The sequence below is a fragment of the Mirounga leonina genome, unplaced genomic scaffold (assembly GCF_011800145.1).
Source record: "Mirounga leonina isolate KUSES-001 unplaced genomic scaffold, KU_Mleo_1.0 Mir_151, whole genome shotgun sequence".
Lineage (NCBI taxonomy): Eukaryota > Metazoa > Chordata > Mammalia > Carnivora > Phocidae > Mirounga > Mirounga leonina.
The window spans coordinates 10,601,521-10,627,232 of record NW_023270377.1 but is presented as its reverse complement, the minus strand read 5'-3'; the positions used below and the strand labels follow the sequence as shown (position 1 = coordinate 10,627,232).

The 25,712-nt window shown below is 38.9% G+C and overlaps 1 protein-coding gene across 3 annotated transcripts; it reads left to right on the top strand.

Moving 5' to 3' along the window:
* The first annotated feature begins 8,861 nt into the window (after nucleotides 1-8,861).
* Nucleotides 8,862-12,005, top strand: CCL20 (C-C motif chemokine ligand 20). Of its 3 annotated transcripts, XM_035006578.1 has the most exons (4): nucleotides 8,865-8,940; nucleotides 10,052-10,166; nucleotides 10,874-10,951; nucleotides 11,984-12,005. In XM_035006578.1, the coding sequence occupies exons 1-4, from the start codon at nucleotides 8,865-8,867 to the stop codon at nucleotides 12,003-12,005; spliced, it is 291 nt and encodes a 96-aa protein (XP_034862469.1). The 3 variants fall into 3 exon arrangements, with proteins under 3 accessions (XP_034862468.1, XP_034862469.1, XP_034862467.1); XM_035006577.1 differs by lacking the exon at nucleotides 11,984-12,005 and having other exon boundaries at nucleotides 8,862-8,940; nucleotides 10,055-10,166; nucleotides 10,874-11,233; XM_035006576.1 differs by lacking the exon at nucleotides 11,984-12,005 and having other exon boundaries at nucleotides 10,874-11,233.
* The last annotated feature ends 13,707 nt before the right edge of the window (nucleotides 12,006-25,712 follow it).

The window sequence follows — 25,712 nt, the reverse complement described above, 5'->3', positions numbered from 1 at the left end:
ATTCAAGACTAAGTAGGGATGATTTTCCATAGCAGGAAAGAAGTGGCCCAGCAATTCCATAAGTCAGAGTTCTATCTAGAATTCTATGGGAAAGATTCATTCCATCCCACAGCAGCACAGTGGAGATAATAATTTTTTAGATGTCTACAAAGAAAGTTTCCATCTTCCCAATGTCAGTAACAAACACCAACCTCTGGGCCCTCCAAAGGCTTTGGGATATTATCTGTTTGACCTGTGCTAAGTTTTCCTAATATTTGCTATTGCGTGAAAGGGAAGAGTGACTTCTTAGTCCATTGAGAAGAGATTATTGGAAGATGTCCATGGAGTGATGAAATCTGGTCTTAATGCTATCCTGGGACCCTCTACTGGGGGCAGATCCTCCTTGTGAGGCATCATGGCTGCAAAGAAGGAGCCCTGTGTGTCTCTGGAGATATTCTGCTAAATGGAACCCCACAACATGCCAACTTCAAAAGTACCACAGGTTATAAAGTCCAAGATGATAACATGATGGGGACTTCGATGGTAAGAGCAAATGGGGTTTTCAGCAGCCTTTTGGCAAATGTGGGCAGTCAGACAAGAAAATGAACACATTTCACAAAATTATCCAAGAGTTGTGCTCAAAGTGGTGGACTCCAAGTGGAAAACCAGTTCGTTTGGAGTGTGTCTGGAGGAGACAAAAAGAAGACCAGCATTGGAACGGAAATGATTACAGATCCAACTGTCCTGTTTCTGGATCAGCCCACCACCGGCTTGGATGCCGGACCACCAAATGCAGTTGTTTTTTTTTTTACTCCTAGAGAAGATGTCAACGTAGGGAAGGACTGTCATCTTCTCCTTTGACCAGCCTCATTACACCATCTTCAGACTGTTTGATGCCTGACCTTGCTGTCTTTGGGAAAGGTGATATTCTAGGCCCTGTACAGGAACTTTTAGCTTGGTTTGCATCTGCTGGTTACATGTATGACTCCTAAAGCAACCCTGTTGATTTCTTCCCCTATGTCATTATTGGGGACTCCTCTGCTGTGGCTACACAGAAACTGAAGATCTGGGAATCTGGAGGCAATTAAAGAGCCTTTCGGTCAGGATAAACAATACAAAGAGGAATTAGTTGAAGTTTATGTTAATTCGTCTTTCTACAGAGAAACTAAATCTCAACTGGATGGGCTCTCAGTAGGCCAAAAGAGAAGTATACTGTTTTCACACATGTAATGCACACCCCTTTATTTGGCCACTGATTCAGGTGGGTGTCCAAATGCTCACTCAAAAATTTACATGGTGACCCTCAAGGCTGCCCTCTTGAGATAATAGTGCCAGTTATCATAGGACTAGTAATATAGGCTCTTTACTTTGGTTTAAACAACCGTGCAGGAATTCAGACGAGAGTTGGCTCCCTGTTCTAACTGATGTGCAACCAGTGCTTTAACAATCTCTCAGTAGTATCACTTTTGGCTCTTGAAAAGAAGCAATGTGGCGTCAGTCTGCCAGTAGCTATTATAGAATAACATCATATATTTTTGGAAAACTGGTATCTGACCTATTCCCTGTAAGAATTGGATAAACTATCATATTTAATGAGTGTATCTTATTTAATGTTGAGACTGAAGCTGAAGGTAGAAGCCTTCTTTATCTTGATGTTTTGCTTTGTGATGCTTGCACTGACCCCCAGCACCTTGTCTCTGGCTGTTGCTGCAGGTCAAAGTGACACCCTTTGGCTACTCTTCTCTTGACTATCCCTTTAGTGGTAATGGTGATCTTTTGAGGCCTTTTTGTGAATCTCAGAACTATTAGGCCTTGGTTTTCCTGAATCCAGTAAATAAGTATTTCTTAGTATGACTACGTATCCTTTCAGCATAATGAATTTATAGGCCAAAGCTTTTATCCCAGGATAAATGGGACACAAGAAAACAGAGCTGTAGATATGCAGTGTGTTCTGGAGAAGACTTTTTACAAAATGAGGCTGTCTTCCTGGGGTCTATGAAGGAATCATCTGACCTTAGCACATATGATAGCTAAGTTCTTCACAGTTACCTACCCCAAATTTCTTTTTTCTAAAAAAATCCTTTCTAAGCCAATTGTAGCATGTATCTCTGGACCCCATGTCACATGCTTTCAGCCATCATTGATTTCAGCCTCAGCTGTGGTGGAATGAGCTCAGATCACATCACACTGACAACAACTTAACCTTAAATTCTGCTTGTCTTTATGCTCTAGGAAATTCTCAGGGCTGAGGGAGCATGTAGGCTAATCTTTCCCCTCCCAAGGAAAGCTTAAATATGTAGGGGGATTAATACTCCTGGGGACAGCCTTCAACTAATGAGGGATGTGAGCCAGCTGACAGACCCTCTGTCCACCATCTTTCAGGGGGATAATTCCAAGACATCTGTTTGTTTCTCAGGAAATTCCAGTGGAATCAATTCTCCAGTACCCACAGAATGACCTTGAAAGCTTTTTCCTCCCTCCACCTTCCTGCTTCACTCTTGTTTCCTGGGCTTATCAAATAAATGATCTGCACCTGAGGCTCTGCTTTCAGGGAATCCAAACTGAGATGCCAAGAAACAAGATACTTGGTTTGTTTTAAGTAGCCATTGTAAGAATTCGTATTGTTGCTATCCTCCATTGAAGTTGTGGTTTGTTATTCTTGTTTTTAGTGATCTCTATAGTACCTCAGTATTTGGTGTGTATGATTAAGCCTGTATGGAAGCTACAACTTGTATTACTATCTGAAAGAAATGAAAGTGAAGGCTAATGATATGTAATATCATCCATTGGAAATTAGATAATAAATCTTTGAGGAGGAAATGAGGAACAATTCTCTGACTTAGAGAGAAGGTGTGATTTCTAGATCTAGCTCTGGCCCTTGTGGTTCCACAATGACAAAGTCAAACATCTCTTTGGCTTTTGTATCCTCATCTTTAAAATTAGGTCTTGAACTAGAAGGTCTCTGTGCTTCTCTAGCTTAGAAGTTCTATAATTTGTACTATTCAAACACCATGGTAGAACCATTTTTGTCACTGGAGCTCAGCTGAAGTCAGGTCCCATTCTGTGGAAGCCAGAGGGCTCAGGGTTGCTGGTCTTTTGTACACCTCTCTTTGTGGGAATCAAACATCATCCTTCTTTGCTTTCACAGCACATTCTCTACTAAAATATCTGGCACCTAGTAGGTACTCAATACAGGCTGTTTTAAAGGGGACTCCTATCATTTTCTAAAAAACTTTTCATGGAACCCTATTAGAAAGAAAACAGTTTTTGATGGACACTCCATTAGTCAGGATGACATGTTTATCTGTCATAGAAATGGAAGGGGAGTTAAGTAACTTTTTAATGATCACATTTTGTGAACAATTTCTATGCAAATGTTTTATGTAATATGAATATGACACTTACCCCATATTGCCTTGTTTTATAGTTACTTGTGTTGTGTTTAATTCTGTTATTGCAAGTTCTCTTGAATTTGATCATGTTCTAGCCATCTGCATATACCATTAAGTACTTGCCACATACGACACTTGTCGGTTGCGGGGGGAGGGAAGAGAAAGACACAAGACTCTACTACATGTAGGAATTAGGACTTATTAGGAATGTGTCTGAGACATTTGAAAAGAATAGCTAGAAAATAAATTCCAGTGTGATAAATAGCTTTCTACTGAATTAGGTTTGAAATAATTTTATGTTAAACTTCCCATTAACATGTTCATTGACCAAAAAAAAAAAAATTAGTTGAAGGTCACATTTAAAAAAATTTTTAAGTGACATCTATCAAAGTAAGCACTGGGAAACGCAATTTCAATAAATATAAAAAAGTACCCAAATAATCAGTTCAAAAAACTAATGTGATTCAGAGAGAGAGAAGGAAGAGAAGAGGAGAGACAACAGGAATGGAGGAAGAAAGAAAAATGCAGAGACTGCAAGCAGTCAAGAGCAGTCCTAGAAAAGGAGAGAGAATCTGTGGGCTGGTGCGGGTGTTAGATCTAGGTAGGTGGAGAATTTTTTATTGTTGTTATGAGCTCTGTTGAGATATAATCCATATACCATAAAATTCACTCTTTCCAAGTGCACAATTTGTGTCTCAGTATACTCATAGTGTTATGCAACCCTTATCACCACGTAGTTTTAGATTATAAAAGAATCCACATACCCATTAGCAATCATACTCCATTCCCCTCCTTTTCCCCTGACACTCCACCCTACCCTAGATAATTATTCTACTTCCTGGCTCTATAGATTTACCACTTTTGAACATTACATATAAATGGAATCATATAATACATGGCCTTTTTGCTCATTTTTTTCACTTAATACAGTGTTTTCAAGATTCATCTATGTTGTAGTATCCATCATTCATTCATTTTTATTGCCAAATAATATCCCATTGTACAAATTTACCACATTTTAATTATCTCTTCATCAGTGGATGACATTTGGATTGTTTCCTCTTTTTGGCAATTATGAATAAAGCTGCCATGAACACTCATGGGCAAGTTTTTGTGTGGGCATATGTTATCACTTATCTTGGGTATATACCTGGGAGTAGAATTTCAGAATCATATAGTAATTCCATGATTAACCATTTGAGGCACTGTTAAACTTTCTTTCAAAGTGACTGTACCATTTTTCATTTCATCAACGGTGTATGAAGGTTCCAATTTCTCCACATCATTGTCAACATTTCTTATCCATCTTTTCCTTATAGCCATTCTTGTGGGTGTGAGGTGACATGTTATTGTGGTTTGGATTTACATTTACCTAATGACTATTGACACTGAGCATCTTTGCATGTGCTTGTTGACCATTTACATATCTTTGAGAAAATGTCTATTCAGGTATTTTGTCCATTTTTCAATTGGGTTGCTTATCTTTTTATTACTGATTTATAAGAGTTCTTCATATATTCTGGAAATAAGTAAAAGTCCTTATCAGGAATATGATTTGCAAATTATTTCCTATATATTTGTGCTTTTTTTTTCACATTTTTTATAGTAACCTTTGAAGCACAAAAATTTACAGTTTTGATATAGTCCAGCTTACTTGTTTTTTATTTTGTTGTTTGAGATTTGGTATTATATTTGAAAAAACCATTGCCAAGAGCATGAGGATTACTCCTATGTTTTCTTCTAAGAGTTTCATACTTTTAGCACTTATATTTAGGTCTGTGATCCATTTTGAGTTAATTTTTGTGCATGTTGTGAGGTAGGGGGTTAGCATCATTCTTTTACATGTGGATATCTAGCTGTCCCAGTGCCATTTGTTGAAAAGACTTTTCTTTCCTCCATTGAATGGTCTTGGCACCATAAAAAAAAATCAGTTGACTATACAAGGGGGGTTTATATCTGGACTCTTACTTCTATTCCATTGATTTATGTGTGTACATTTATGCCAGTACCACATGTCTTAATTACTGTAGTTTTGTAGGAAGTTTTGGAATCAGGAACTGTAAGTCCTCTGACTTTGTTCTTCCTTTTCTGTGTTGGGCTTGTTCTGAGTATTTGTGATCTCTTGTAATTCCATATGAATTTGAGTATTGGCTTTTCCATTTCTGCAATGCCAGCTGCTATTTGATAGGAATTGTATTGAATCTGCAGATCAGTTTTTGAGGGGAGGTAGTGCCATCTTAACAATGTTGTCTTTCCAATTTATGACCTGGGATGTCTTTCCCTTTATTTAGAAGTCTTCTTTAATTTCATCTTTATTTTTATCTTTAATTTCTTTAATTTCTTTATTCTTTAATTAATAATGTTTTGTAACTTTAGTTACATTTTTTCACATCTTTTGTTAAATTTATGCCTGGGTATTTTATTCTTTTTTTTTTGGTGCTATTGTAAAAGTAATTGTTTTCTTAATTTTATTTTCAGGTGAACATTATTATCAATGAACATTGATAGTCTATAGAAATACAATTGATTTTTGTATGTTGATCTCAGCTCTAGCAACCTTGCTGAACTTATTAGTTCTCATAGTTTTTTTTAGTGGATTCTTTAAGATTTTCTATATATACGATCATGTCATCTGCAAATAAGATAGCTACTTCTTCCTTTCCAGTCGGTGGGCCTTCCCCTTCTCTTGTCTGGTTGTCCTGGTTATAATCTCCAGTACAATGTTGGACAGAACTGGTGGGAATGGACATCCTTGTCTTGGGCTTGATCTCAGGAGGAAAGCATTCAGTTATTCAGGAATACGTATGAGATTAGCTGTGGGATTTTTCATAGATGACCTTTATCAGGTTGAGGAAGTTCTTTCCTCTTCCTAGTATGTTGAGTGTTTTTATTATCATAGGGTGTTGGGTTTTGTCAAATGCTTTTCATACTTTTTTTATTCAGTTAATATTATGTATTGCATTTTCTAGGATAAATCCCACTTGGTTCTGTGCATGATCCTTTTTATATGTCTCTGGATACCATTTACTAATGTTTTATAGAGTATTTGTGTGTGTGTGTGTGTCTGTATTGATAAGGGATATTGGCCGGTAGTTTCATTTTCTTGTGATGTCTTTATCTTACCTTGATATCAGTGTGATACTGTCCTCATAGAATGAGCTAGAAATTGTTCCCTCCTCTTTTATATACTGGGAAAGTTTTTGAAGAAATTGGTTTCAATTTTTCTCCCAATGTTTGGTAGAATTTATTATGAAGCCGTATGGGTCTGGGCTTTTCTTTCTGGAAATATTTTTAGTTATCAATGTGATATCTTTATTTGTTATGGAGCTTTTTAAACTTTCTGTTTTCTTGGTTAGTTTCAGGAATTTGTACCTTTCGACTAATTTGTCCCTTTCCTCTATACTATCTAACTAGTTGGCATATGGTTGTTTATAGTCCTCTTTATTTCTTATAGTTGGTAGTGATGACCCCTCTTTTGTTCCCTGCACCCCCACATCTGCTTTGTTTTGGTTGGTCTAGTTAAAGCTTGTTAATGTTGTTGACCTCTTCAAAGAACCAACTTCGAGTTCCACTGGTTTCCTCTATTGTTTTGCTCTTTCTTATTTCATGTATCCCTGCTGTAAGTTTCCCTCTGAGCAGTAGTTTCGCTGCACCACATGAATTTTGGTACACTGTGTTTTTGTTTTCATTCATTTCAAAGTATTTTCTACTTTCTTTATGATTTCTTCTTTGACACATTGGTTATACAGGAATATATCATTTAATATCCACATATTATTGTAAATTTCCCAAAGTTCCTTCTGTTATTGATTCTAATTTAATTCCATTGTGGTTTTGAAAGCATACTTGGTATGATTACAATCCTTTTAAATTTATTAAGACTCATTCTGTGACCTAGCATATGATTTATCTTGGAGAATGTTCTATATGCATTTGAGAAGGATGCCTGTTCTGTGGTAGGGTGTTCTATAGATGTCTATTGGGTCTAGTTGGTTTACAGTGTTGTTTGTGGGTTTTCTGTCTGTTTTTTCTGTTCATTATTGGAAATGTGGTATTGAAGTATCTGACTATTGTTGAATTGTTCATTCCTCCCTTCAATTCTGTCAATTTTGCTTCATGTATTTTTGGGTGTTACGTATGTATGTATGGTCATAATTCTTGTATCTTCCCGATGGATTGCTCCTTTATGATTATGGAACTCCCTCTTTATCTCTAGTAACAGTTTTTGTTTTAAAATCTATTTTGCCAGATATAGCAACTCCAGTTTTCTTTTCTTTTGTTTAACTGCTTACATGGTTTACCTTTTTTGACCTATTTACTTTCAACATATTTATGTTTAGTGAATAGTTTTTGTTTAATGATCTAAATGGTTTTTAAATTTATTTTTAAATAATCATACAAGTCATTTTTTTTCTCTTGATGTACAGTTCTAGGGATTTTAACATATGTGTAGATATATGTAACCGTGCCTGTGGTAGGATAGAAAAAATTACATTAACTCCAAAAACTCCCTTCCTGAAAACTTAATCCCTAGCATAGAATGATATTTTCCCTTGTGGAGAGTTCTCATTATACCATCATAGGTTAGGGATTCATATTACATTATGATCATTATCACTATTATTTGACACTAATTTTATTGATTGTCTTTTTTTCTTCAACCCTTCTGAGGCTTTGTGTGGAGCTATGTAACTATCTCAGAATGCAGAGTTAAGGGCAGTTGGGGGTTATTTTCTGGGCTACAGTATTGATTAGAGTCATTCAAATGTAGAAGATTCTTAGAAGAATTGACATGACATCAAGATGAAGTTGAGGCTTGAGTCTTATTTAAGGGCTGGTGTTTTCCACCAACATTGGGAACACTACTACAGCATTGTCATATTACCTAATCTGAATGGTAGCCTAGAAATTCCAGGTCTTTGGTGATAGCTGAGCACCAACTGTGCAATTATAAATGCATCCCCAAGTATGCCTGGCATCCTATCTTATCCTCCTGCTCCCAATTGACTCTGGAAAGCAAATAGAGTGTAACAATAGAGTCCTGTAATGTTCCTGTGTAGGGCTGACCTTTGTATCATTGTTAATCCTTGTCCTCTCTTTTCAGAGACAAGAGATTAAGTTAAAACTGCATGAAACCCATTTCTGAACCACAGGGCTGGGCTGCTTTCCCTCTTTACAAACCTAAACGATTTAACAGGATTTTCCCCTTGTCAAATACCCCTCCCCCCCGCCCCCCGCCCAACTCTGACCTTCACAGCTTCCCAACATTAGGGAAAGGCAGGAAGTTTTCCCTGTGGTTTCTCTTTGTGACGACATGATGGGGCAGGTTGATCAATGGGGGAAAACCCATGTCAGAACACGCCTTCTGTGTACATTCCCAATATTTGCTATAAGTAGGGCCATCCCAGACACAGTCTACTATCAGAACCTAGCAGCACTCCCAAAGCACTGGGTACCCAGCCCTGAGCAGATCTATTCTTTGAGCTGAAAATGATGTGCAGGAGCAAGAGTTTGCTCCTGGCTGCTTTGATGTCAGTGTTGTTCCTCCATCTCTGCAGCAAGTCAGAAGGTAAGTATCACTCTTTCTGCTGACACAGGAGAAAGAACTGTTTTCATTCTCCTCTAAGCCTTGAGCTCCCCTGGGGGTCCCCAAAGAATGGGAGCCTGTTGGAAAGTCTTCAGAAGTGATGGGAGTTGTCAGCTCTTTGATGAGTGAGGAGCAAATGGTTACTGCTGCTGATCAGGCTTTTTTTCCCTCTGCTCTCAATCCCAGCAGATATTTGGGGTGGCTGGGTTCTGAGAGACCCCCCCAAGCTCCACAACAAGGCCAAAGTGCTATTTTGGGGAGTGATGTAAGTTGTCAGGTTACTAGTGAATGGGGTTGTCATTCTGAAACGTAGGAAACACTCCCACGTTTCCAACTTTTTCACCTCCCACCTAAATAGTTTTAGTAAACTTCAAAACTCATCCTTTAGGGGCAGATTATGGCATCTGACCTCTCCATCCTTACATGGCTTTGGGCCATTTCTTGCCAACTTAGAGATAACATTTATCCCTTACCTTACAGCAGGTTATAATTTAGCCTGGGGGAATGTCTGAGTATTGTTTTATGGCTGTGAGAATACATCACTTTTAGCAACAGGTGCATTCCTGGAAATGCATGTGTTGAACTTCTACGACCAAAATATTTCCACTAATATCACAATTTCAAAGTGCTTTTGAAGCTCCTATAAATTGCATTTTCCTTTGTAACTTCTTATTATTCCCCTCCTCTCAATGCTCCGTACTAAGTGATAGATTAAAATCTCCATATTTATTCATTTTCTGATTTTGAAAGTTTATCTACAAGAGTTTCTTCAAGTGAGAGATAGTCATATTCTTGAGTGATTATAATGAACTTAAATAAAACACTGTCAGTTTGTGTTTCTCACTAGAGATATTCCTTTTGTTAGAAGTCACGGGCTTCTAAACTATTATTGAACCAAAATCTCCCAGCACATAAGCTCTCCCCCTCTTTTTTTAAGAGCTGGAAACTACATTAAATCAGGTCTCAAAGACATTGGGACTGTTTCTCTAAATAGTTTCTTTACCATATACAACTACAGCTTTGAGTAGTTCCATAATACCTATTACAGGATAAATTCATTCATGTATACTCAATACCTTTAATTTCTTTTCAGCAGCAAGCAACTTTGATTGCTGTCTTCGATATACAGAACATGTCCTTCATCCCAAATTTATCACGGGCTTCACACAGCAGCTGGCCAATGAAGCTTGCGACATCAATGCTGTCATGTAAGTTATTCATTGACTGTCATTCGATTGTGTCAGGAGTACACGGGAATTTCAAGTTTAAAAAATTTTTGCCTTTTTGGAGTTTCAGAAATAACTGATGGGGCAAAGATATGTTTGTTTTGATAGTACATATGTATTCCAAAGTTTAAATAGGACTGGAATAAGGCAAAAGTTTAGTTTTTTTTTTTTTTAAAGAACAAAGTTGAGTGCAAAATCACTTTTTAAGATAAACTTATAAGCTACTAACGTGCCATCTCAGGAAAATATGGGAGACATAAATTTTGAAATGAGCATCTTCTACCAGAGAATGGTTGGGGCTGTAAGTAAAAACTCAGAGTTATTATACTTTCACATGTAATAATCTTGATCCTTCTAGGATATTATACTTCAGAATGATATAGGTAATTGGTTGGATATACATATATTTTGTGTAACCACCACCAACAAAATTAAATAATAATTCTGAGACTTATTTTCCAGTCATTGCACAGCTATTTGTTAAAATACAGAGAAAGTAGGAGAGAATCACTTTCATTTCCTGCATTAAGATTTATCAGAAACAATTCTTTTTTTGTATTTTGTTTCACCTTGGAAATAAATAAAATGTTTAGTGGGTAGAGCAGTCCATTGGAATACAAAATTTCCATTGCATGTTCTGTGAAATAGCAATTGAAAACTCTAATCACAAATCAAAATTTTTTTTTAAGCTTTTACACAAAGAAAAGATTGGCTGTGTGTGCAGATCCAAAGAAGAAGTGGGTGAAAAAGGCTGTGCATATCCTCAGGTATGGAACATTTACCATCAGCCCCTCTTCAAATGTCTGGGGCAAAGGTCATGTGCAGAGTGGTGGATCATAGGCTGGCTGGGACCCTTTAGCCTAAGCACTGTAGAATTTTATTTATTTTATTTTTTTATAGATTTATTTTAGAGAGAGAAAGAGCGGGGGTAGGAGCAGAGGGAGAGGACCCTGGGATCATGATCTGAGCAGAACTTCAGAGTTGGTTGCGTCACCAACTGAGTCACCCCAGGTGCCCCAGCAGTGTAGAATTTTAAAGGGGAAATTTGAGTTGGATCATGAAAGCAAAAATTCATTTTTTCCACTTATACATCATTTAAAAAAATTTTTTTAGGGGCGCCTGGGTGGCTCAGTCATTAAGCGTCTGCCTTCGGCTCAGGTCATGATCCCAGGGTCCTGGGATCCAGCCCCGCATCAGGTCCCTGCTCAGCAGGAAGCCTGCTTCTCCCTCTCCCACACCCTCTCCTTGTGTTCCCTCTCTTGCCGTGTCTCTCTCTGTCAAATACATAAATAAAATCTTAAAAAAAATAAAAAATAAAAAAAATAAATTTTTTTTTAGTTTAGTGATTTCCCCATGATGTCTAAGATTCTCCTATGGATTCGATAGTCGCTAGCTGCTTGGCTTTTGATGCAAAGATGCCTCCTATTTATGTAATTTACAGACTATATGACATCGGTTTGTTAAAAACTGAAAAATAAAGTCAAAAAGAAATCGATGGTTATGATTCACAGTGATGTAACATTGTATTTTATTAATATGAACAGAGCTCACCTAACACAAAGGTGTTGTAGACACTGAATTTAAAGACGCAACCCAAGGGTTTGGTCCTGTTTCTGTCATTAACTAGCTGAGTTATGTTGGGCAAGGCCCTTCCTCTCTGAATCTTGATTTGCTCCTCTGGACTCTTGGGCTGCCAGCATCCTGAGATGAGATTAGGGACAATCTTTAGGTACAAAAGCCATTCCTCCCTGCTGGTTGCCCTGTCTTTGCTTAATTTTTTTTTCTTTTTCTCTTTACAGCCACAGAGTCAAGAAGATGTAAAACGAATGCTCTCTGGAATGGAATTGGACAGAGCCCATGAACAAAAAGAATCTAGCTGGAGTTGGTGGTTGAGAGTGTAGCACATGCCCAATTTCGATTTGTGCTTCATTGGATTTGTCCAATTAATGAAGTTGATACATATTGCATCATAGTTTGCTTTGTTAAGCATCACATTAGAGTCAAACTCTATTTTATGTTATTTATATATATATATATGTTTTTTTGTGTGTCTGTTTTTGCTATTTAATACTAATTTCCTACAAGCTATTTGATTTAGTACGAGATATAACGCTATGTTTGGAGGAATGAGGTTATATGGACTTTCTTGTAAGCAACAAGCTATTTGTAAAAAACTATTTAACATTCTTCTTCTACATAGTTTTGTTTCCTAAACCATTGTAATTATCCTGTAAAAGAGAAACATGATGATAAAAATAAGTATTGAAAATAAAGGAATGAACTAAAAATTGCTCATTGATGGAGTTATATAGCACTTTTTAAGACACATGTTAACATTTTTTAAATATTTAAAGGTATAGTAAATCTTAAAATTGGTGGTGGGGGGTGGGAATCGTATTTCCCTATTCGCTTCTGCCTAGCTGTTCCCCTTATCCCTGTTCCTCATGGTCCTGGTTTTCATTCTATATGAATTATAATGGAAAGGGTTTTTTGTTGTTTTTTTTTTTTTAAATTCAGTCATCAAAACCAAAAAATAGAAAATCCATAGCTCCATTAGAGATCCATAGCTCAGTGTTTATTGATATAAAACTTTTCAAAATAAAGGGTATCTATCTACTTTGTGATTACAGGGACATAATAACCACTGGGAAAATACCTTGAGAAATCCCTTTGTCCATCATTGTCACCCAGCGAAGGACCTAGCAATGGACATCTCAGCACAGAAACATTTCTCTATTTCAAAAGTCCTCCAGAGTCATCCTTAAGCAGATTCCAAAAAGAAATGACAATGCAGAGGGTTCTAGGAACTGATTCCTCACTAAGGGGAGGAGAGACCTGAGGTGTGTGAAACTTAGCAAGAACCCAGACATAAGAAGAAAGGGTACTGAACCAGGGGAGTTACTATTACAGGCTTCAAGTAGCAAAGTCCGTGGCTTGACACAGCACTCAGGACTATCTGCCCTAGACTCCAAAGGCCATGAAGGATCGCTGGAGGCAGGAACACTGATGATATGATGCAAAATCCAGACACACAAACCCATAAAGCAGGGCAATGATGGGTCATCGGTGTAGAGCCAAGAGCCGTAAATGGCCCAATCAGCCCAGAAGTCAGCTCTATGCCCAGGAATAATAACACCGAGTCATCAGGGAAAGTATTCTCAATAACCTGTTTGTTTATTCATCGAACATGGGTTTCGTACCTATTATGTGCCAGGTACTGAGCCAAGTGAAGCTTGTGATACCAAGAGATAAATTAGGACTTGGTCTTTGCTCCCAGGTAATTAGGGCTGAACAGTGAGGTGAGAGGGAGGGGACAAGAAAATCAGCTTTTACCACACATGGTGTAAGCACTTGGATAAAGAGAGTCACAGAGTTCTGTAGGGCATCGGTAGTGAGGGCTTGCAGAAGGAAAGAATACTTGGTTGAATCATATTAAATAGCCAATATTCGATGTTCTTGAACTACGGGGATGACAATAGTGTATAGTTAGTTCCATATTTGAGCTGAGGTATTAGTGGCCAGTAGGAACCACCCAGCTGGAAAAGCAGGAGGTGTTTGGAAATATCTGGGGGCACTTTTTAGTTCTCATAATGTCTGAAGGTGAGGGACTATGGGTATTTAGTGGGCAGGGGGCAGGGATGCTAAACCTGTCGGAATGCACAGGAGAGTCCTGCACAATGAAGAATTGCCCCATCCAAAATGTCAATGTGCCATCAGTTTGGCACACTGGACGAGGTGGAAAGTATGCAAGGAGTAGGAGTGGGGTGGAGTAGTTGCAGGTGAAATGAAACTGTTACCTCAACCAAGTCTAGTGGTTTGAACTTGAACAGGGGAACACTGGGGAACCTGTGAAAAAGTCCAAGCAGGGGGAAAGGGATGTGGGGAGGAAAACTGAAGTAGAAGTAGTAGGGAGAGCAGCAGTGAGTAAGATGAGAAATGGCGAGAACTCAGTGAAAGCCCGGGTAGAAAGACAGGTGTATAAATCTTTAGAAAAAAACCAAAATACAAAAGCAGAGAATCATACAAGGAGCCCCTCCCCACGCCCCCCCACGCCCCGCCGCCCCATCACATAGCTTCAACCAACCAATGGCCATCTTGTTACACCTATAACACACAACTCATTTTTTCCCACTTACATACCCCCTGAGTTACTTTGAAGCAATTCCCAGATACCAAAGTACTCGGTCTATAAATATTTAATTAAAATGCAAGAACACTTTCATTATCATAGATTTAAAGATCAGCACTGATTCCCTAATATCACCAAATAACCAGTCAGTGTTAAAATATTCCTATTTGAAAAAAAAAAAATCCCTGTTTGTTTCCCCCCAAAAGTTGTTTTTACTTGTTTATGTATATACTTGCAGTTGTATTTGTTTGAATGAAAATCCAGGTAAGGGGGCACCTGGGTGGCTCAAATGGTTAAGCATCTGCCTTCAGCTCAGGTTATGATCTCCAGGTCCTTGGATCGAGCTCCACGTTGGGCTCTCAGCTCAGTGGGGCATCTGCTTCTCCCTCTCCCTCTGCCTCTCCCCTTGCTCATGCTCTGTCTCTCTCTTTCTCTCAAATGAATAAAGTCCTTAAAAAAAAGAAAATCTAGATAAGGCCCACACACTGCATTTGTTTGATTTGTTTCTTTTTACTTCTAATCTATGTTTCTTACCCCCCTCACCTTTGCGATTTATGTTTTGGAGAAACCAGGGAAGTGTTCTATAGTTTTTCATCTTCTGGGTCTTGTTGATGTGCATTCGTATGCTGTGATTTAGCATGTTCCCTAACTCTGAGTTATAAATAGAGGCTGAGTTGAAGCTTGATTTGAGGAGGGGGACATTTTATAAGTGACATTGTGCCACGTCGCCATAAAGTTGCCTGAACAGACATCAGCATCAGGTGTGAAAGGGGAGACTGGGCTTGTGCCCAAGCCTTCACAGAATGTGAAGAATTGATCAAGACCTTCACCTGACAGCTGGGGGTGGGGGAGAGTGCATGGGCTAATGACATGCATGTATTTCAAAGGGGGTGATGGGGAAGGGTGGTAGGAATGGAGAAGTGCCATTGTGGAAGCATAAGAGTGCTGGTCTCCCATCTGCTCCTAAACTTGTGCTTGTCTTGAGAAGACCATAAAGGGCAATGATGTTCTTGCCATAGACTCAGGTTTCATGTGAGGGAAGGAGCTAGAGGAGGGAAAGATGGAAGGACAGGAAGGAGTTGCCAGAAGGGGCCAGAGGGGGACATCATAGAGATGAGTTGGAGGCACACAACAGTCTTGGAGTGGGGGCATGAGAAGTCTGAGAAAGGACAGATGAATGCAAGGGTTTGGGCACCTGCTAAGATTGCCGATGTATTATCTCATTTAAACATGAGGTAGGCACTACTTTTGTGTCCATTTTGCAGATAGAGAACCTGAGGGTCAAAGGAATTAAGGAATTTACCCAGTGTCATACAGTCTTGTGAGATACGATGGAATCAGTTGGTCTCACATTCCGCGCAGGCATCAGACATAAAGGTGTTTCTGTGTCAATGAAGATAGCAGCACCTGTGGTGTTTGATGCTTCTTTCTTTTTTTTTAAGAGTTATTTATTTATTTTGGAGAGAGTGTGGGGGAGGGACAGTGGGAGAGGGAGAGAGAGGATCTCAAGCAGAGATGCGGGGCTTGATCTCGCGACCCTGAGATCAAGACCTGAGCCGAAATCAGGAGTCCAATGCTCAACTGACTGAGTCACCCTGGCGCACGGCCCGCCCCCCCCCACATTGTGTTTGACGCTTCTTAATGTTGGTTCTTTTTCTGGTTCTTTGTTGGATTCATAGTCCTCTATAGGCTCTGCTATTTTAAGAAAGTATCAACGTGTTAGACTATAGAACATTTTAGACTTTTTTGGGGGTATCAAAATGACTTAAAAAGTTAGTTTCTTCAAGAAGTCAGTAAGCTCCCATTGTGATGTGGGCAGTGCCAGATGCAGGTCACGGTGCTGGGCTTTTTCTTTCTCATTAGATGGCGGTTTGTCATCATTCCAGTGGCTCCCTGCCTTCAGCACAGCGGGTGTGGTCTCCCCTGGCTCAGATGCTGTGTTTCACCACTTGGAGGAATTCCATTTCCCCAGTCTCCACCCCCAAGGCTCTCTGGGCAGAGTTTGCCCTCACCACCTGCGTCTTCCTGGCCCCAGCACGCCGCTCAGCTGGGCGCTGACCTTGTCTGGGCCTGACCCAGCCTGTCCCACTCCCTCCTTCGCTCTACAAATTGGCTTGACAATCTTCAGGTGCGAAACCTGCCGGCGGGTGAGTCAGCCTAGGTGGAAATGTCAGTGAAGTGACATTTGCAGTTGCAGTGAAGGAGTGTTTTCCACTTTACAACAAAGCGGGGTAAAAATATTGTCTCCCCAAAACCAAACCAGAAACCCCCCAACAACATGGGGTGACCTGGGCAGGCTGGGCTGCCCCTTCTCTGAGTGTAGCTGCCTCTCTTCTTGCTACCTAATCCCATTTTCTGACACCTGGTTTGCTTTAATCTCATGCATGTCTCGAATTTCTTGGTTCCTACCTTTTCTTTTTCTTTTTTTTTTTTTAAATTTAAAGATTTATTTATTTATTTATTTGACACAGAGAGAGATAGAGAGAGAGCACAAGCAGGGGGAGTGGCAGGCAGAGGGAGAGAGAGAAGCAGGCTCCCCGGGGAGCAAGGAGCCCAATGTGAGGTTCAATCCCAGGGCCCTGGGATCATGACCTGAGCTGAAGGCAGTTGCTTAATCGATTGAGCCATCCAGGTGCCCTGCTACCTTTTCTTTCAATCTATCAGCAGGCTTCAATTCTGGGCTGGGCCTACCAAAACCTCACAATGTGTCGCCCCCGCTTCTAGCCATCTGATCTAAGCTGGTCTTCCTACTTACTTATTTCATAGCACCTTGTAAATACTTAGATATGCTGGCAAGCTGTTGGAGCTTCTGTTTTCACATTTGTAAAGTGGGGGTAATTCTGGCGCTTGCCCTATAGAGTTGCTATAAGGATTAAATGAATTTATACTTGGAACCATTCTTAGCACCTCGTAGACACCCAAATATTATCATTCCTGCCACTGGCACTAACTGTAAATATTTATTCATTTATGTATCAGTTGGCTGGTTTCTTGAGCATCTTCTGCTATTGTAATAGAAGCTCATTGCTTCACAGATTTCTTTCTACTTGCTCCCTTCTGCATCCCCAACACTTAAAACAGTGACTGCTTAGAGGAGATTCTCAATACATAATAGTTAAATGAAATTATTTCTGTAAAATACTAATCAGGCATGTGTTCACAGTATATGTGCATATGGACAAAGAAAATCTGCAAGAAAAGAAACAGTATTTATTGTATGATCTCTTGTTATAAAAATATATATGCATATTCATAGAAAAAAATGAAAAGAGAAACACCAATTTGATTCTTTTTCTTTTTTTTTTTTTAAAGATTTTATTTATTTATTTGACACAGAGAGAGAGACAGAGAGAGAGCACAAGTAGGCAGAGTGACAGGCAGATGGAGAGGGAGAAACAGGCTCTCCGCTGAGCAGGGAGCCCGATGTGGGACTTGATCCCAGGACTCCAGGATCATGACCTGAGCCGAAAGCAGCCGCTTAACGGACTGAGCCACCCAGGCGCCCCTTGATTATTTTTCTTAATGCCAGCCTTTGAAATAAGGGGTAGATTTTGTGTTTTTTCTTAACATTTTCTTTTTGAAAAATTCACCAGGAAATATCTGGACTTACTTAAAAACAGAAATAGAATAGAAATAGCCACCTGATTTTATCTCTTACTTGTTAAGAATAGAAATTTCTAGAGATTCTGCTTTATTAAGTCTAGAGTGAGGTCCAAGAATCTCTATTTCTACAAGTGCCCAGCAGATTCTCATGATCAAGTGAATTTGGCTTCTGGAAAAAGTCCATGAGTAAGGGAACAGATCTGTTTATCCCTGTGGAGGTTAGGGTCAGCCCAGAGGAGTCTTATCTTTTTTTTTTTTTTTTTTTAAGATTTATTTATTTATTTTAGAGAGAGAGAGAGAGAGAGAGCATGGGAGGAGGGGCAGAGGAAGAGGGACGACAGAGAATCCCAGGCAGGCTCCGTGCTGAGCACAGAGCCTGATACAGGGATCAATTTCACCACCCCGTGACCATGACCTGAGCTGAAACCAAGAGTTGGTCACTCAACCGACTGCACCACCCAGGCAACCCTAGAGGAGTCCTATCTTAAAAGGTCTCTAAACTGGGAGGTTGATTAAGGAAAAGTTGATTAAAGCAAGAAAAATTTTGCTGTCTTCCCCAAGGGTTGGCCTTCTTCATCTGAAGGAAATGAGTGAGCTTTCTTTCCCTACACAGTGGGGTCAGTTCCCTCCCTGCTTCAAGGAGGTGCCATGTTGGACATGTCCACCATGGGGACCAGGATTACATGGTCAGCAGGAGGTGAGACTGCTACTGAAGAGAATGAGACCATCAGATTATTGGTAGCATTCCAGGCACGTGTATCATATCCAGAAAACTAGGACCCTGTTCACCACTCTATCCCAGAGCTCAACAGAGTGCCTGTCACATGCTAGGTCCCCAGGAAATACCTGCCAAGTTAATAAGTGATTATGAATTTGCCTGCTCATTTACAACACCATAAACCTGTGATTTTTTTAACATCAAGTTTTTAATTTTCGGAGAACTCAATGCAGTTCATACCCAAAAGAGGGCTAAGAAATTACAAGGAATTTGGGCACATCTGTGGTCTTCCTCTGTCCTCAGCAGACAGCAGCACCCCCATGTCACTATCAGAATCGGAATATTGGAAGCAGACAGGCGTCCATTCTCAATTATTTCTCAGGCTTTCAAAGGTGATGTTAGAGGAAACTTGCCCTTCCACCTTTGCTTTCTGACTTAAGTTCATTATACACATACCCGTAATCACTTGTCTTTTCCAAAATTACAGATTTCTGCTAAGTTTCTCTTATTTTGTTTTGCTCGGTTTTCTTGTCCATTTTTAATCAACTCTCCAACTGCTGAGGTTGGAGTCGGATCCATAGAAGGGCAAGGCTAGTGAGCATCTCAAGGTGAGACCCCAGGAAAAACGAAAGAATGATTAAGTAGGGAAGTGAACATGAACTCATTTATTTGAAAAGAGGTCTGAATGAATTAAATACATTGCTCTTTGCTTAAGGCCACAACTGAGTAAAAGACGAAAGTAAAGGCCTCTGAGGTCACTTTCAAAAAGTGTCATTATTTTTAAGTTGTGCCTTCCATTCTAGGTCCCTGTTTTAAAATAATTATTTTTAGGGGCGCCTGGGTGTCTCATTCAGTTGAGCTTCTGCCTTCAGCTCAGGTCATGATCTCAGGGTCCTGGGATGGAGCCCCACATCGGGCTCCCTGCTCAGCGGGGAGTCTGATTCTCCCTCTGCCTGATGCCCCCACCCCCACGGCCCCCGCTCATGCTCGTTCTCTCTCTCTCAAATAAATTTTAAAAAAATCTTAAAAATAAAGGCAGGATATAAAATCAATGCACAGAAGTCAGTGGCATTCCTATACACCAACAACAAGACAGAAGAAAGAGAAATTAAGGAGTCGATCCCATTTACAATTGCACCCAAAACCATAAGATACCTAGGAATAAATCTAACCAAAGAGACAAAGGATCCGTACTCAGAAAACTATAAAATACTCATAAAATAGTCATCTTTAAGATTGCTTCTAATCTTATATCTTGTAATTCCATGAATCTATGATGCACTACTTTGAGATCCTGTTTTGGTATAGTAACAATATCTGGAATGTGCTTTCAGCTAACAAAAATATATATTTTTTAAGAGCTTGGTAGAGCATCATATGCCGTTATAAGTTTATTTTATATTCTCTAAAGTAAAACGTGGATTTTTAAGTCACAGTTAAACCTGGGCATTTCCTTTATTGAATGGTTTTGAAAGAAGTTACTTCATTCTTTCTGCAAAGCTGGCTTCTCCTAACAGAGAGAGTTCCTGCTAGGCTGATAAACTATTGAAGACAATAATGTAATCTGTAGGACAGGAAAGTTTGGAAATATCAAAATGTCAGCATGGAGATTCTTGCACCAAACGGAACATTGACCTCATGATGTCTATAAACCTTAACACCTTAAAATCCTACATACCTGGCCCTGGGTTTCCGTGTTAGGCAGACTGCGTCATAATTACCTGGAGAGATTTTAAAAATACATGCTAGGCTCCACCTAGAGAGATTCTTATACTGTAGGGTGGAGTCTGGTAATGTGTTTTTTTCTCTCAAGTGTCCAAGGTGGTTTGATGTTCCAGATTTTGGAATCCCTGCCCAAACATAAGTTCCTGGTATTTCAAAATATCTTATATTTCAGGATGCATGTTTCTCAGAATCAGAAAACTTTATCAGTCCGAGTTCAGTGCAGATGATAAAAACTACCATAGGTATTTTGATCAAAAAAGGCTGTAATACAGGAAATCAGGCCTTAGACCATTATTGGAAGGACTGACAGAATGTATTCAAAGTTGGGTCTCCAGGAATAATTTGAGAACCAAAAGGAATCGACCCACCGTGGGAATCGAGAATATCGACTGAAATCACCCACTGCTGTTAGTGACTGTGCTGTCTCCGCTTCAACCACCTCTAGACTTTCTAGAAGCTGGAAAATAGGTGCCCAGGGCTGCAACCCAGGGAATAGGAAGCCTCATCAAGGGGCACCAATAACTTCTTACCCTTCAAGCTAGAGATGGATGTGGATGCTGGCAAAGGCGCACAAACCTCGTGATTGCACGGTTTTGCCGGAGAGTACAAACCGGAGAAGGGCAATGTAAATAAGGATGACCCCGCCTTATTTCTGCTTTCCAAATCTTGACCGAGTACATCTGTTAGGCCGATCCTGTCACACCTAGCAACCTAGCTGAAAGGGGTTTGGAAAATGTGGCTTTAGCTTTCCAACCTCTCCGATTGCAAGAAGGAAGGTAGAGGGCAGGCTGAGGGGGCCCATCTCTGATACGCAGCGCGTCGGAACACATGGCCTGTACGAAAGCATTTCCATCAAGTAGAGCAAAGTCACTTGTCTGACCACCGTGCAGAATACAAACAGGAGGGTGTCAGGAGACATGGAAGGGAACTTGGGATTTGACTCTTAATCACTGAAGGGTGAATAATATGACTTGATCTTTTTGGCTGCGGGGAGTGGGATAGGGCAGAGGAGAGCAGGACTAGACACCAGGTACTCTGTGTTGCTCACTGTGGATGGAATCACGGGCTTTGTTTAGCATGTTCAATAATATTATTTTAAAAATATTTGATACTATCTTATTTTAAATGATATTCTCTATTATGAGTTTTTAAAGATTATTTTATTCATTAAGAATCCTTCCTTTTAGAAGATGTGGTATATATATACAATGGAATATTATGCAGCCATCAAAAGGAATGAGATCTTGCCATTTGCAACGACGTGGATGGAACTGGAGGGTATTATGTTGAGTGAAATAAGTCAAACAGAGAAAGACAAGTATCATATGATCTCACTGATATGAGGAATTCTTAATCGCAGGAAACAAACTGAGGGTTGCTGGAGTGGGGGGTGGAGTGGGAGGGATGGGGTGACTGGGTGATAGACACTGGGGAGGGTATGTGCTCTGGTAAGCGCTGTGAATTGTGCAAGACTGTTGAATCTCAGATCTGTACCAAATAATGCAATATATGTTAAGAAAAAAAAAAGAAGAAGAAGAAGGTAGCGGGAGGGGAAGAATGAAGCGGGGGAAATCGGAGGGGTAGACGAACCATGAGAGACGATGGACTCTGAAAAACAAACAGGGTTCTAGAGGGGAGGGGGGTGGGAGGATGGGTTAGCCTGGTGGTGGGTATTGAGGAGGGCACATTCTGCATGGAGCACTGGGTGTTATGCACAAACAATGAATCATGGAACACTTCATCTAAAACTAATGATGTAATGTATGGGGATTAACACAAGAATAAAAATAAATAAATTAATTAATAAATTAATAAAAAAAAGTAAAAAAAAAGAATCCTCCCTTTTATTAACATTTTTATTATAAAAAATTTCAGATCTATAGAAAAGTTGAAAGGCTAGTATGAACACCATGTATGGAATAACTTGTTTTGACATTTACAAACATTTTGCTGTATTGTTCTCTTGCTCTGTTTCAATCTGTCTGTCTCTTTCTCTGAATTATTGAGTTGAATTATTCAAAGTAAGTTGCAGATATCATGCTATCATATCATAAGAATTTAGCAGGCATCTCCTAAAACAGTGAAATTCTCCTCCATAATCAATAGATCAATTATCACACTTAATAAAATTAACAATCATTTTATAATATACCTAGTGCCTAATCCATATTATATTTCCCCCAAATTGTGCTCCACATAGCTTTTTTGGCTATTTTTTTCTTTCAAATTCATTTCCAACAAAGGTTTACACATTGTGCTTGCGGATTTAAGTCTTTCGATCAAACATTTATGCCAGACCTGCTCCATTTACTTTTTTTTTGTCATATTGATTGTTTGAATGATTGTTTCATAAAATTGCACATTCTGCATTTGACGATTGTTTCTTTTAATTTCACTGTCCTTTTATTCTCTGTACTTCATATTCCCTTTAGACTGGGAGTGAAGTCTAAAAGCTGATTAGATTCAGGTAAAATTTTCTGCCCTGATTTCATAAGTAAGGTTAACATCATATGCTTCCCTTCACAACGCACATAATGCCAGTTTGTCCCACAATTAGTGATGCTAATTTGGTCACTTGGCTCAGACGATGACAGACATCTCTTTCTTGTAAAGGAGCTATCTCTCTTTGTAAATAGTAAGCAATCTGTGGGGTGACACTTTTGGCATCATGTCATGTCAATATCCCCAGTGTAATTTACATAGTTTTACATCCGCTGATGATCCTGCATGAATCAATTATTTCTTCGATAGTTGTAAATCTCGTATTATTCCTTCTATATTATTGGCTGGAATTCTTCTGTAAAGAAGAGCTATTCCTCAGCACATGGGGATGATTTTCCCAAAAAGGTATTAATTTTCAGAGTAATGCTTTGGTATGATAGATACTGCCAATAGTGTGGATTTTTATTTATTCAATGTGTCTCAATCACTTAGTATTTATGGAACCCATAGTCCTAAAATTTGACCCCTGTGTGTTTGATATGTACCCACTGATCTTTGCACATTCCTTGCTTTCAGCAACAAGATGTCCCAGGCTTATTTTGCACTTTCTCTCCCTCAGAACTGGAATCTGCTATTTCTCCAAGAAATCATAGTTATGTTTGGGGAAGTAGGAGGAGTCTACAGAAACCAAGATCTTTGTTCTAAGGTACTGATTGTAACTGGGTGTCCTGCTTCGAACATCTTCCAGGGGAAAAGAACCAGGGAATATATTTCTAAAAATATATGAGTTCCCATTGATATTTTTCAGTTAAATATTACATTTTGCCATTGTAATTAATATTGCAGAGTTTATACTTAACTTCTTGGATTTTAGTTTTGGTCTCTCTTTTTATGCTGTCAATCTTGGCTCCTGACAATAACAGTGTATTTACTTGCTTTATCTTACAGTATATATGAAATAGTTTCAAAATAGTAACAATGTTGTTATTAACAATAAAACCAATAAATGAAGTTTATAATTTCTTTTTAGGTCTACATAGAATATATCCCACTAAGTTTATATAGACTAGGTTCAAAATCACTTGAAATAAATATTTTTCTCTGTGTTGTTATCAATTTGACAAATAATTAGGTGCATTGTTTCCTTTTTCTTTTTCTTTTAAGATTTATTTATTTGACACAGAGAGAGAGACAGCTAGAGAGGAAACACAAGCAGGGGGAGTGGAAGAGGGAGAAGCAGGCTCCCCGCCGAGCAGGGAGCCCGATGCGGGGCTCGATCCCAGGACCCTGGGATCATTACCTGAGCCGAAGGCAGATGCTTAACGACTGAGCCACCCAGGCGCCCCTCTTTTTCTTTTTATTTGTTTCCCTAGCATTTTATTATAAGGTTCTTCAAACATATAGAAAAGTTGAAACAAAAAAGTATAATGAATACCCATATACCCACTAACTAGATACCATGATTAACATTTAACACTATTTGTCCATCTCCATCCATCAATCTGACCTATTTTTGATGCATTTAAAATAACTTGCAGACATTAGTACACCCCACTCCCAACAATTCCAGCCTGTATATCAAGAACTATGTTTGGATATTTGTTTCCAATACTCCAGTTTTTTTAAGGCAATTTACATGGGAAAATAAAAGCACAAATCTTAAACATACCATTCCATAGGTTTTGACAAATGGATACGTTTGAAGAATCTGAACTGTTATCAAGATATATTCTCTTTTGTGTTTGATTTCTTTTACTCTGAAAGGTTTTGGGATTCATCCATATTGAAGTATGTATTAATACTTCATTTCTTTTTTATTGCTGAGTCATATTCCTTTGTATAGATATACCACAGTTTCTTTATCCACTCACTTATTGATGGACATCTAAGCTGTTTCCAGTGTGGGGTTTTTACAAAGAAAGCTGCTATAAATATTCTTGTAAAGTCTTTTTGTGGGCATACATTTTCATTTCTATTGGATAAGTTAAGTAGGAGTGGAATTCTGGATCAGAGGCTAAATGTTTATTTAGCCTTATAAGGAAGTGCCATATTTTTTTCTGAAATGATTATAACATTTTAAACTCCCTCCAACCATGTAGGAGAATTCCACATCCTTGTCAGTATTAAATGTTGTCATTAAAAAAATTTTTTTTAGCTATTCCAGTAAGTGTGCAGTGGATTTTGTTATTGTTGTGTAGTTTTATCTTTTGAGTGTGTAAAATATTATGATCTTTTCCTGATTTTTTAAAAAGTTTTATTTCTTTATTAATGCTGGGGCCTCAGTATCAACCCATCAAGGAAATTAAAGCCTGCATGTGATTTTAGGTATTATTTAATTTAGCAGTTTTTGTAAGTATAGAAAATGAGGCTCAGGGAGCTTGTCCAGGTATATACCAAGAAGATTCTAGAGTGTGAACTATGAGATTTCCATCCCAATGCTTTTCTTTTCTACAATGCCCCTTCCACTTGATCATGTGCTTTTCCCCTTTAGTGATGACTTCCCCTTCTTGCAAAAAGTTGCTTATTCTTGACTTTAAAAAAACAGTATGGCTGACTGTAAGGACAAATGCAATCATTTTGCTTGAAGTTTTAATCTCTTTTATGTTCCATTAATTCATAACTATAATTCACTACAAAGGACTTATTCATTAATTAGGAAGGAATTTGATGAAAGTGGAGGGGCAGATAATGGGATGGGTGGAAGCCTGTAGAGTCCTTCTTTTCATGTATCTCAAACATCATTTTCTGAGAGTGTTATAACAATTCACAAAGATTTTCTAATGACAAACATTCTCTTTTCCTATCAACTTTTGAGGAAGCTCTGACATAACTTCTCTGATAGGTATGTACTTAGCCTTCAACTTGAAGAAACTTTTCAAACCCTCATTGTCCAATAGAGGAAATATTAAAC